General features: G+C 36.7%; 2 protein-coding genes across 4 annotated transcripts; one reads left to right on the top strand and one right to left on the bottom strand.

The window, feature by feature from the left end:
* Positions 1-652: 652 nt before the first annotated feature.
* On the bottom strand, positions 653-7157 carry LOC118748423 (probable methylmalonate-semialdehyde dehydrogenase [acylating], mitochondrial). 3 transcript variants are annotated; one of them, XM_036482837.1, is made up of 4 exons: positions 6904-6920; positions 6634-6710; positions 2214-2568; positions 653-2154 (listed from the first exon to the last, which is right to left on the bottom strand). In XM_036482837.1, the coding sequence occupies exons 3-4, from the start codon at positions 2515-2517 to the stop codon at positions 977-979; spliced, it is 1482 nt and encodes a 493-aa protein (XP_036338730.1). In that variant the 5' UTR covers positions 2518-2568; positions 6634-6710; positions 6904-6920; the 3' UTR covers positions 653-976. The 3 variants fall into 3 exon arrangements, with proteins under 3 accessions (XP_036338730.1, XP_036338728.1, XP_036338729.1); XM_036482835.1 differs by lacking the exons at positions 6634-6710; positions 6904-6920 and adding an exon at positions 6980-7157; XM_036482836.1 differs by lacking the exon at positions 6634-6710 and having other exon boundaries at positions 6904-6989.
* Positions 7158-8155: 998 nt separating this feature from the next.
* LOC118748425 lies at positions 8156-12840 on the top strand (the record flags this gene model as incomplete). Its single annotated transcript, XM_036482838.1, is given in 3 exon segments — positions 8156-10538; positions 12568-12705; positions 12826-12840. Coding segments are annotated over 3 exon segments (1458 nt in total), but the record flags the coding sequence as incomplete, so codon positions are not given.

Consider the following 12840-nt stretch of genomic DNA (forward strand, 5'->3'; position numbering starts at 1 on the left):
TTATTATTTACAAAAAAGACATCAAGTAGCGAGCTATTGGTATTTGTAAAATGAGTGGGAATCGAACAGTTCACGGAAAACAACCCCAAATTCCTCATTGCCAATGCGAAAGTGTCATCGCTGAGTAGATCAGAATTAAAATCACCGGCTATTACGATATTGTTAAAAGACAAGGTAAGTTCTTCCAAATAATCAACAAAGTCAACAAAATTAATGTATTTATTTGGCCTGTAAACACAACCTAAGAGGATTTTATTTGATTTTGTTGTTATTTGTAAGAATAGATACTCGATGGGGTTGCTACCCTCTGATTTACAATGAAGCTTGCATGAAATACTAGATTTTACAAACATGGCAACCCCGCCACCGCGCTCAACTCTATCTGACCTAAATAACACATATCCATTAACAGAAACCGACTCATTATTGTGCCAATAAGAAAACCATGTCTCAGAGACGCATATAATATCAACGCCCGAATGTTCAAAAAGGTACCTGAATTCGTCAATTTTTTTCAACTATGCACATACAAGATGAGGAAGCCTTCAAGCACTTTATGTACATATTTCAGCTTTCGCTTAAAGCACACCCTTCGTTATACCTTCCAATGAATATGTCTACACTTTCTATATATTTCTTATATCCTCTATTTCTTTATTATTTATTATTATTTTATTTCAATATCAGAGTATGTATCATGTGCTTTTATATCTTTACCTTTAGTACAACAAACAAGTCCTTAAAATCTTTACATCCTTAACAAAATAAACAAAAATAAATGCAACGTTTCCTTATATGGTTTTTTATGAAAATCTACGAATATAAAAATATATTTATATACTTATGTATGAAGGTACCTTCCCATTTCGGTTTCGGTCTTCGACTCTAAGCCACTTGCAATTGGTAGACTTACGCCTGGCACTATCACTTAACTTTGTGCATAGCATTTGGTAAAATCTAAATAGCCTTTAGGCCTCTACTTCATAGTCGGCATTGCCACGGCCGCCTGTGTGTGCGTCACATCCGTTTCGCGCCATAGCTGTGTCACGGTCTTAGTTTGGGTGTAGAACTTGATGCCCATTTTGCCGTAGAAGTGATGATCTCCACGGAACGAGCCACGTGTGCCGGTGAACGAGAACATAGGAAGGGGCACAGGGATGGGCACATTAACACCAACTTGGCCCACGTCGATCTCGTTGACGAATTTGCGAGCGGTGGCGCCATTGGTGGTGAAGATGGCAGTGCCGTTGCCGTAGGGATTCGCATTGACCGTTTGAATGGCTTCATCGAGGGTGTCGGCATTCAAGATCACTAGCACGGGACCGAAAATTTCCTCTTTGTAGCACTGCATATCGGGCTTGACGTCGGAGAGAATAGTGGGGCCGATGAAGTAGCCAGCCTCGTAACCAGGTACCTTAACGTTGCGTCCATCCAATATAAGCTTAGCGCCCTCCTTTACACCAGATTCAACGAGGTCGTTAATACGTTTTTTCGATTGCGCGCTTATTACCGGCCCAACATCAGTTCCGGGCACATGTCCAGCGTTCACTTTCAGCTTTTTGGCACGTTCTACCAAATCGGGTATCCATTTCTGTGCTTCGCCAACGAAGACGGCAGTTGAAAGCGCCATACATCTTTGACCCGCAGCACCGAAAGCAGCACCAGCCAATTGGTTCAAGGTGTTCTCTTTGTTTGCATCGGCCATGATCACGCCATGATTCTTGGCGCCCATGTTACTCTGTACACGTTTGCCATTTTTGCCCGCGCGTTCGTAAATGTACTTGCCGGCGGCGTCGGAGCCTACAAAGGACACCGCCTTGATTTCAGGTGCATCGCAGATGAAGTTGACAGCGTCGTGCTGGCCATGGATGACATTAACAACGCCGGGTGGACAGCCAGCTTCGTTGAGCAGCTCCATCAGTAGCATAGTCGAGCCAGGTACACGCTCCGAAGGTTTCAGCAGCATGGTATTGCCGCAGGTGATGGCGACAGGGAACATCCAAAGTGGTATCATCGCGGGAAAGTTGAATGGCGCGATGCCGGCGGTCACACCCAGTGGCAAAACCAGCGAGTAGGTGTCCATGTCGCGTGCTACATTAGACACAGTCTCACCCATGGCGAGCGAGGGAATGCTGCAGGAGTGCTCAACCACCTCTGTTGGGATGTAAAGAGAAACATTTCATTTTTTTTCGCGTGAAACTGTGAAAACTTACGTAAGCCGCGCAATACATCCCCCTCAGCATCAGCCAGTGTCTTGCCCTGTTCCTTGGTGATGTTCTTGGCCAATTCGCCCATATTCTCCTTGATTAGTGCCTGCAATTTGAACATGACCTGCTGGCGCGACAACACAGATTGCTGACTCCACGATTTGAAGGCTTTCTTGTTGGACTCCAAGGCAGCCTGCATCTCAGCTTGTGTGCACTTTGGCACGCGACTGATGACATCGTCGGTGGCGGGATCGTGCAAATCGATCCATTCTTTGGTTTTTGACTCCACGAATTTGCCATCAATGAACATTTTTGTGGTGGCGGGAGCGGAAGAATAGCTGCGCTTAGCCAATAAGCGGCACTGCAGTGAAAAGAGAAAAATGTATTAGAATATCATATTCATTTAGCACTTAGTGGTGGTATTTCGAGGAGACCAAAAAGTGTTCTGGCCATACCATTTTAATTACTTTCTATTTGCATTAGCTTATTTAAATTCGCTTTCTTTTCTACCTACATACATACATAGTTCGCTTATTTTCTCCGTTGTTTAATTTATTAGTTGCATTCTTTATTAAAAGGGCTACGAACTGTTAAACATGCTAAGTAGGTGATTAAAAAGAAACAGTGGAAATCGGAATTGTAATTGATTTGACCTTGCACTGACTATGTTTTAAACAAACGCTATGCATTTGCCTACACTGTAAAGATCAACAAGTCGCTCTAATGTGGATGTATACAGCTCACGGCACTATCGGCGAATAAAATAAAAATGCAGAAAGAGAGCTTCGAGTTTCGGAGAGATTTGAAAAAATATATAGCCGAAAGTTTCTCTGGAAATAAAAAGCAACTGGGTGCATACATATCTATATATCGTCGGTGCTACTGCAAAACGTTCTATGTCACTTATTACCTCTGGTGCTTAATTGATCTGTTATCTGTGTCTGATCGCTTCTGCCAATCGTTCATCTTCATCAGCCAAAGGTAGACAGTTTTGTCATTCGTTTATTAAGGTGTAACGATTTGCAAATGCATTCCGGTGCAAGTAAGGGACCATATAAAAGTGTCAAGGGTACTAACACACATAGATCGTTTTGCAGTATCACCGACGATATATACCTCTGTGTGTACGTATGTTCTAAGAGTAATTTGATGTGAGCGAATTTTTAGTAACTGAGGCAGCTATGTATGTACACATATAAATTAATATAAATAACAATATGTATGTGTATGCATACTAATCAAATGCCTTACAAAAATTTAATTGCAAAACTGCGAAATGTTCTAATACTCAACTGGAACTGACCAATCCCCTTTCTTCGAAAGAAAAGTAATACAACGAAATTGTTTCTTCGTAGAGAAGGGGAAATTTGTTGAAATTTCTAAAATTTTCACATTTTGTGTTAGCAGGTATTTTAAGTTAACAAAATAATAAGCACAATCTCATCGCTTAATTAGATTTATTTACTGCAATCATAGTACGTATGAGTGTGCAGGCATTGTTGCAAAAGTTTATCAAAGTTCTCTTATGTATGTAAGTACGTTTATATGCAAATGCATATGTATGTATATTGTATTTACTCTTTCTTTAATAGAATGTATAAGTACATATGTATATACATACAAATACATACAGTATCGGTCATATCTATAGCACCTCCATTTCAAAGTGATTTTATTTACCAGTAGGGTGATTAACTCGGTTTCCACCGGTTTTTTTGCGCTTTTTTTGAAATATTGATTTTTCAAATAAATATCGAATGAACCGGATTTTTTACCAAACAAACCAGTTTTTTTCATTTCACACAAATCTCGACCTCTAAATAAAATTTTTGGGTTTTTAGAAGTTTTCAAGGCTTTTTCCAGTTTAAGGGAGACCCCTAAATTGAGAGGTATACACTTTTACTCCAGCACCGAAGAAGTACTCTCGGAGGTTTACCTTTTTTGATGTTGCTGGGGATAGGAATTGAACCATGGACCTCCCGAGTAGCAGTAGGCACATCTAAGCTGCCGGCTACTTCGGCAAGAGCACTTCTTAATTCCGAAAAAAGTCACATAAAAGGCAATAAAGTCTTAACAAACAAGTTAAAATAACACCAATCGCGAATTTTTCACTGATTTTTAATTGTTTTACTTTTGATCTAAAAAAATTTGAGCTTATTTTGCTTTGCTCTTTTCTAAATAAAAGCTACCTTTATAAATAATAATGTTAATAGTTTTATTGTAATTTTTGGTCATGACTTCATACCTATCATTTATTATTTGAATATTTTTCGTCAGATGGAAATTAAACCCAGTAATCCCAATAATAGCAAAATTCAGTGTTAAATTTGAACTACATTTCTAACAATGATTCAAACAATTTTGATTTCGAATTGAAAAAGATTCTGTTTTAAAAAGTCCTGTTGCTTTTTTCCTAGGTAGTTGAATTTTATTTTTACTAACAAAAAAATATTTGACTTACACGTGCCGGTGGAGATAGCGTTAAAAATTTATTATTTTATGTACATATCGTCGTTTAAAGTAAAAAACCGCGTAACAAGAAAACGCAAAACCTTGTATGTGAAGTTGCCCAAATTTTAAAGGAGAGAGATTAACTTGCTTAATTACGATTCTCTCTTTTAACCCTAAAAATATGTTCACATATCAATATTATCACAATGAAAGCTCGATTTTTAATCACTCCGTTTACACAGGCAAATCTCAGATTATTAGCCGTCAAACTTGTTGTGCTTGTTATTCTCACATCTCAAGGAAAAGTTATGTTTCTTCTCTGTGCCACCGTGATCACGTTTTTATGCTATAATAAGCAATATAAATATATTTTAACTTAACATTTTATTAAAAATACCTTTACAAACCTCTTTTCCTTGCTAGCGTACATTTTTGTTTACTTTTACATTTGGCATTTCTTCTCTTTTTTGCAAAAACAATCGATAAAACTAGGATGGACACCGAAAAGTTATCGGTTTAATCTGAGATTATTTTATAATTACAGATTAACAAGGGACGAATTTTATATGGTTAATCTCTTGTTATAATTACAGATTAGGGTGTTAAGCTCGAAAATGAGGATAATCTACTTATATGTGAACCTAGTATAATTATATCTTCTTATATCTTAGTATCGATATTTTAGTATGAATGGATAAGAGCTTGGAACGTCCGGTGAGCAAATATGTTTTTTGGTAGCAAATGTAAGTTACGAGGTTTTGCAGCACCACGTTACGCGATTTTGTACTTTAAACGACGATGTGTATGTGTTTATGTACTACTTAAATAAAAACTTGAATGTTAGTAAATGTGTGCCGAAACCATAAAATGCATATATGTATGTATGTATACATACATACTCATGGATAAAAAATAGATGTGCGGAATTTTGACCAGTTTTGGTGTTTTTTTAATTTAGTTTTGTTAATTTTTTATAAAAGTTTAGTTTATGATATATTAGACACTATATAAATCTATACTTCAAACTTTGTAAAAAATACATATAAAACTCACAAAAATTACAAATTTCAACGAAAACTTCAAACTCTTTAATCAGAATTTTCAGAAAAAATTTTGTATGCAATTTTATACCCCATAGAATTTTAAATAAATAATTCAAAAATATAATGGGCCTATTCATAAAAAATAAAGTAGCTTTATAAAAGGTTTATAAGTTGAAAAATGTATGAAAACGTCAATTTATAAAGCTCTATAAACCTACTTTATTTTTTATGAATAAGGCCATAAGACTTCATCAAACTTTTAAATTATTACCAAAATTTCAAACTTTTTAACAAGAATTTTTAGAAACATTTTCTTGTGCAGTTTTATAAAAAATTAAATTTTAAACAAACAATTAAAAAATAAAAAAAAATCATACAATTTAACAAACTTTCACTAAAATTTCAAACCTTTTAATACGAATTTTTAGACAAAAAATGTGCAAAACTAGCACATTAAATTTTAGTAAAATAAAATGCATGTTTAAAGAGGCTGAGAGTTCGCATTGATTTTTTATACTTTTTTCTTTTGCTGGCGGTTCTATGCATTTTCTTCCACATGAAGTATGCTCGTAATATTTTTTTTTTAATTAAAAAGTTTTTTAATTTTTTGTGCAAGGTTTTGCTATATAACGAGCTAGACTTTTAATTAATTAAAACTCGTAATTTTTTGATTTAAAAAGATTTTTTTTTTAATTTTTTGTACAAAGGTTCATTATATAAGCTAGAATTTTAATTACTTAATAATATTAAATAAATAAAAGAAAAATAGCTAAAACTGGTCAAAATTTCGCATACCTATTTCTTTGTACTTGAGTGTATGTTGTTTACAAATACACTTGTAAATATGTACTTGTGTTCCGGCATTGTTGACGATAAACAACAATTTAATTATATACATACATATGTATGTATGTATGTATATAGATACATACTTATGCGAATTCGTGTATGGCTCCATCTATTAATGTATGCAGTTTTGTTCTTGTTTGAGTACTAGCGGGCACGCGTGCTTTAAAAACAAGAAATAACAGAAAAAACCATATCAAAAATTTTTCCATACCACGAACCACGGATCTGCCTTCTACTAAGTTGCGTAACAAAATAATAATAAAAATTCTTTTGTCGCACGCGGCTTTTGAGAAAAACAAAAGCAAATACAAATTGAGAACTGCTACGATATCAATTACTATTTATGTACATACTTGATTGCAAACGCTCATTTACATGGATGCAACTGCACTCTCACCCCTGCCGTTACAATTCACAAAATTATCTCACCTCAGCGCCAATTAAGCGAACTAAAGACATTTTGCCAACAATTGTCCACGTCACAGCGAAATAGTTAAGAAAAAATATAATCAAAATCGCTTTCTCGCAAGCACAGTCGAAAAGAGAATGAACCAGACCAGCCGGTGGCTCCACTAAAACTGAAATGTCTTTCGACTGCCAGGCACTTGCAAAGTTAATCATGATTTTTCCAAATCGTCAATAGTGCCAGCTGAGCGGACAATCTCGAGCAGGTTGTCTCTATTCCAATAGGGGGGCCAATTCGGCGCTCTAGAGCGTTTACTTAGAGAGCCATCATTTATAGATATTTGTTTATGAGCGCATACAAACGAACGGCACTGGAACAATGGGCCTTATGCATAAAAAGTGAGCTTAAGCTCAGACTCAATTTTTGCACTGAAAGGGTGAGCTCAAGCTCAAGAATTTGTACTGAAAAACGAGTCGGAGCTTAAGCTCACTTTTTATGCATGAGGCCCAATATCGTACATTATAGAAGAGGGTATTAAGCGTGCTGGAATGTAGAGTAAACATGAAATAAAACTTTGAAGTAAACTCAATGTTGCAAACATTAAAAACCAAAAACCTACAAGTTCATTTCTTTAAACGGTGTTTATCTGCAATGACCAGTATCACGATTCAAATCCATAAATTTTAGCTTAGCGACTATTTAGCAAATGAGCAAAATTGGATAAATGAAAGGAGCTCACTGCTTTGGGGGCCTGTTCGTTCCAGACGAGAGAGAGAATCGAAAGTTACGTTTTATGTTTTTTCATTTCTCAAACTTAATTGAAATTTTAATGATAATTGTCTGCTTAGGTTGATGCAATTTAAAAAAAAAAAAAAACATTCTATTAAATAATTCTGATTTCTATCTTATTTCATCGTACTCAGAAACCATGAAAACTTATTTTGACCTCTTTTATTACGCTTTTCTCCATTTTTATGACAGTTTTTTACTTGTGACAATTGGAGGTTTATGGCCATAAATAAGGATAATTGGCATGCGTTCCTATTTTAATACCTAATTTAATTTTACTATTAAAATATTATGCATCATCGTAGTTACCACCCAGTTTGTTTCATATCGTTCCGTTCCGCGCTAGCTAGCACCCCAAGTACTCTCCTTACTGCTGTTACACCGTTAAATCGCAAGCAAGGATAATGCCAAAATTGCCCGGTTAAACCACAAAAGCACTGATGACAATACAGCTGCCTCAACGCCAAGCGGAAAGCGCTCGCACTCGCAATAAGTTGCTCTCGCTTCACTTCAAGTGAGCAAGGAATACGTCCACAGGTCCTTTTTATTGATTTTTCGCTGCCAAGTGGAAAAGTCAAACTTGGAGTATTTGTCAAATACTCAACTTAAGTGGCTGACAGTGAATGCTTATTGACGAGTACACACAAAATTAACATATTTGACACGAATTGCTGTTTTGCGAAAAAGTGTTGGTGTTACGGCATATCTACAACAAGAAGAGTTAATTTGAGAATAAATCTTGGCAGAAAATATTAAAAAAAATATATATATATAACTCGACCAGTGTCTTTGTGCTTTGTGTCTCTGCAATTAAGAATCATTGTATTTGTGTGCAGAGCCAGCAATGCAAAAACAGCCGAAGTGAAAAATTCAATCAAAAAAAGGAAACGTCCTTCGACTTTGACTCCATTTTGAAAACAATTTGTGTTTAAATAGAAAGTGTCTGGGAAAAAAGTGTATAACTGAAAATTGCCACATTCTGTGCAAGGAACAGAAAACCATACAATCCCGCCGTCCTCCTCCCCCTTCAAACTGCGGAGCTAAATAAAAAGTAGGAAACCAAGACAATTAAGTGTTTCAGTGCTCCAACCTACCCCACGCGACGACTGGCGTCTAACCACAACGGCAGCCTACTTACTCTCCCTCCGTGTTGGCAATTAATTACAGCTATCGTGCAAGCCAGCCGCTTGTTGTTGTGCTCCTTTTCCACTTAGTTTCCTGATGTGCCACAAGTATATTGTTTAATCAATAACGAATAGAGCGATTTGCGAGCACCACCGCCACCATCACCGCGACCCCCAGTTCCAACACATCCATATCCGCGTTGCATTTGTGTGCGAGTGTGTGTTGAGAATATAATATTGCTAAGCCGTCGCGCACCCTCGCAATGCAAAGGCAGTTGCAAACTATTTAGACGACCGATAGTTTAGCGTACGTTTGGTGAGCCCCTGCTAACCAGCCCTCGACGCCACCATTCGCGTCGCAAAAATGTACAAGACGGTGCGGCATGGCGAAAACAGCCTACAGTATACGATACTGCCACAGAACGATGACTTTCGCATTGAGGGCAAGCTATCGAGCGCAGGCAACAATTGCAGCAGCGCTGCTGGCCGCAAAGGCAAGGCGCGGCGCCCCAGACGACGCTCATTCTTCGCTTACTTGGGCTTGATTTTCATCTGCACCGTTATTATAGGTGCTATATTGGTGCCGTTCCTAGTGTCGGCCGAATGCTTGCCCAATCCCACTGAGTGGTTTCTGAAGACGAAGGCAGCACTATCACATGGCGGCGGCATAAATGGACTACACAGGAACGTTGGCGGACCGAGAGAAGCTTTGCGTAGGACGGGCGAAAATGGTGGCGGCCACCACCTACCGCAACACAACAGCGCCGCGAGCATTGGTCAGAAAGTGGAAATTATCAATAGCGACGGCGTAGAGAAAATCATTTTGCGCGTCAATAAAACGCAAGCGGAGCCGAAATTAAATGATACCAAGGACAGGCCAGTTGGATATGTGTCGGATAAGGAGGAGCAGCCGCCAACAGAGGAAACCAATGCAGCTGCTGCGGATAAAAGAATGGATGGAAGAACAGAACCACAAAAGGATATTGTCACAGTGGGAAAGGATGACGCGATTGCGATCACAACCACAATGCCGGCCCCAAATATCGGTGCTGGAGATGGGCTTGGCCTGCCAAATAAGGCAGAGCCACCACTGAAAGCGAATAATTTTGTTTCGGAAGTGCGTTTCGATTCAGGCAGCATGCAGTCATTGCCTGGTGTTCCGCCCACCATCGTGGTAACCACCACGATGCACACACAGCCTGCTCAAAATGGTAACCAATTTAATGGCAACAATAATGTGGGCAACAATGGCGTACCAAGTCGTCCGTTACAAAATGGCCCCGCACCCGCAATACGTCCAACTACGTCCTTTTCGACCACCAGCATTTATTCGCCACATGCACCCGCTGCAGCTTCTGCACCAGCTGCAGCTACATTTAATGTCAACACGATTTCAAATCAAAACGCCAGCGCTGTAGTCTTTCCCACCATTACGACACGCATCATGCAATTGCCGCTGCTCAAGTCTACGGCTAAGAAGCCCATCATACCGCCGGTGCTGGCGCGCCCCAATTCGGAAGCTATACCGCCCAGGCAGTCCGATAACAGTGGCGCAGATGCGAATGAGCCGCTAAAAGTGAATGCCGCAGATGTTGTGGAGACTAAAGACGCTGACTGGATACAATCGCATTGGCCTTACATTGATCCGTCGACCTACTTTCAGTGGACCGTAAGCACGACAAGACATTTAATTTTTGTTATTTTTTTTATAAAATATGGTTCATGCTTTAACCAAGACAATATAAATCAAAATTTCAAACTTTATACAGAGCTTAGAGAAATGTTCATCAAAAATGTACAAAAAGCCGTTAGTAAAAAAAAAAAATAAAATCAACGGGATTTTTTAGCAGCTTACCTAAAACTTGCACTTTATACTAAAATTTAACAGGCTATAAAACAGCATGCCCTAAAAGTTCAGATTAAAGAGCTCAAAATTTTTTTAAAGCACGAACCATATTTTTACAAAAAAAAAAAAAAAAAAAACGCTTAACTGTAAAGACCTGTACTCAGTTTTTCTTCCCACTGTATATGTATCACGCAGACGAGTCAGGTTTCGCGTACAATAAAATCTCGGTGAAAAGAATTAACAAGTGCGGGTATTGATAATTGCTAGCTGTAGTGGGTAAATTATTAATTTTATTAGGAACGAAGGAAGATCGGGAGGCAGATCACTATCTTTAAACAAATTTCTTGCTATCTCGAGTTGTTTATTTTTGATATATTTAGACGCCACTACCCATATAAATGCCCCTTTCCACTATAAAATTATTTGGCACTTCTAATCGAATGCACGGGAATATACTAGCCTTTTAACCAACCTTTTCTTCTAATATAGCACCATGCGACAAAAACCAAAAATTTTAAAACACACGAAAAAGTCCATATATTCACAAAACTAGGAGCCAAATATAGTATAACTGCGTTTTTAATTTTTCTCTCTGGCGTCAGAATTTTTTTTTTTGAGGACTTTGAAATTTCCAGGATATGATTGAATAAAAGAATTATTTAAAAGATTTGGTGCATTGTAGAGTAACAATATGGGTATCAGTTAAAATAAAAAATTCTGTAGAATTAAAAAAAAAATTATAATAATTTTTTGTTGTACCAGGACGAATAAATGTTGAAAATGTCCTTTTAAAACTTTATACTTGAATATCCTTGGAAATTTCCAATATTTATTTTTGAAAAAAATATATGTCAAGGACTAATATGAAAACTACTACATCCTCGTCCTTCTAACTTTATTAGTTTTAGGTAAAAAAATTTGCACTTCTCTTTATAAGTTATTTATAGTTACAATATGCATGAATGAAGATACTGGAATCGTCATTTTGGAACCATGTATGCGCTCTAAAAAAAAACAAATCGAGTATGCAGTTTTGTAGCCCATTAAATTTTAGACTAATGAAGTGCAAGTTTCAACCAGCTAAAAAATTGCATATATTTTTGAGATTTTTTTTTTTGGTGACGGATTTTCGCACTTGTTCCCAGAAAGCTGGAATTTCTTATGAAATAAAATGCAGGAGATCGCTAGCAACAAAATTTCAAAAAGTCAACGTCAGTTTTTATAAATTTCACTTGTTCTATAAAAAAAACCGCAAAAGCAGTCTCAAAAATAAATCACAAAAATCAACACGATTTTTTTAACCGGTCGAAACTTGCACTTCTTAAAGCAAAAAAAAGTTATAAAATTTTGATGGATTTTTTTTTTAATTTTTGTGAACTTTATATAAAGCGTGAAACTTTGATTTATATAGTTTATATTAAGAATGAAGCATATTTTCATAAAAAATTAAAGCAAAAAATGTTTCAATTTTACAAAATTCTGAATAAAAAGTTAAAAATTTTGACGAAAATTTTTTGCATTTGTTGTGAATTTTATATAAAGTGTTAAACTTTGATTTATATGGTTTATATTATAGATTGAACTATATTTTCCTAAATAATAAAGTAATTGTTCCTGAAAGTAATTGTTATAATTATATTAGAATAAGGTGTACACTTTCATTTGCCGCCTAGTGTATGACCTTAGTTAGCTGTTATTAAGGTGAATTATTAATTATAACTAACATAACCCTATAAGTATACATACATACATACGTATGTTAACCTAACTGTTAAATCGTAATTTGCAATTCTTAACATTAATTAATACATTTTTTTTTCAACATCTTTCCACCCGCTGCTCTACTATAAAGGGGTACAAGGAGGACAGCGTTTTATTGCCTGCATTACTGGGTTTCGCCTTAACTGGCATGATTCTAATAATTGCGGTCTGCTTGGTGGCACGCAACAAACGCGCCATCGTCTCCTCGGTGCGCAAGCGGAATCGCAATGTAAGTAAAGTAAAGCTCGCCACCTGTAAAGAAATTAAGAATTTTACTTTTTCTTGCTTGCGAATTAATTTTTTATTTATTTTTTTTTTTATTAATTTTCTGTTTTTCTTTCGATTTTAGGATGTCGAAGAGGCC

The sequence above is a fragment of the Rhagoletis pomonella genome, unplaced genomic scaffold (genome assembly GCF_013731165.1).
Source record: "Rhagoletis pomonella isolate Grant_MI unplaced genomic scaffold, Rhpom_1.0 Rhpom_scaffold_00013, whole genome shotgun sequence".
Classification (NCBI taxonomy): domain Eukaryota; kingdom Metazoa; phylum Arthropoda; class Insecta; order Diptera; family Tephritidae; genus Rhagoletis; species Rhagoletis pomonella.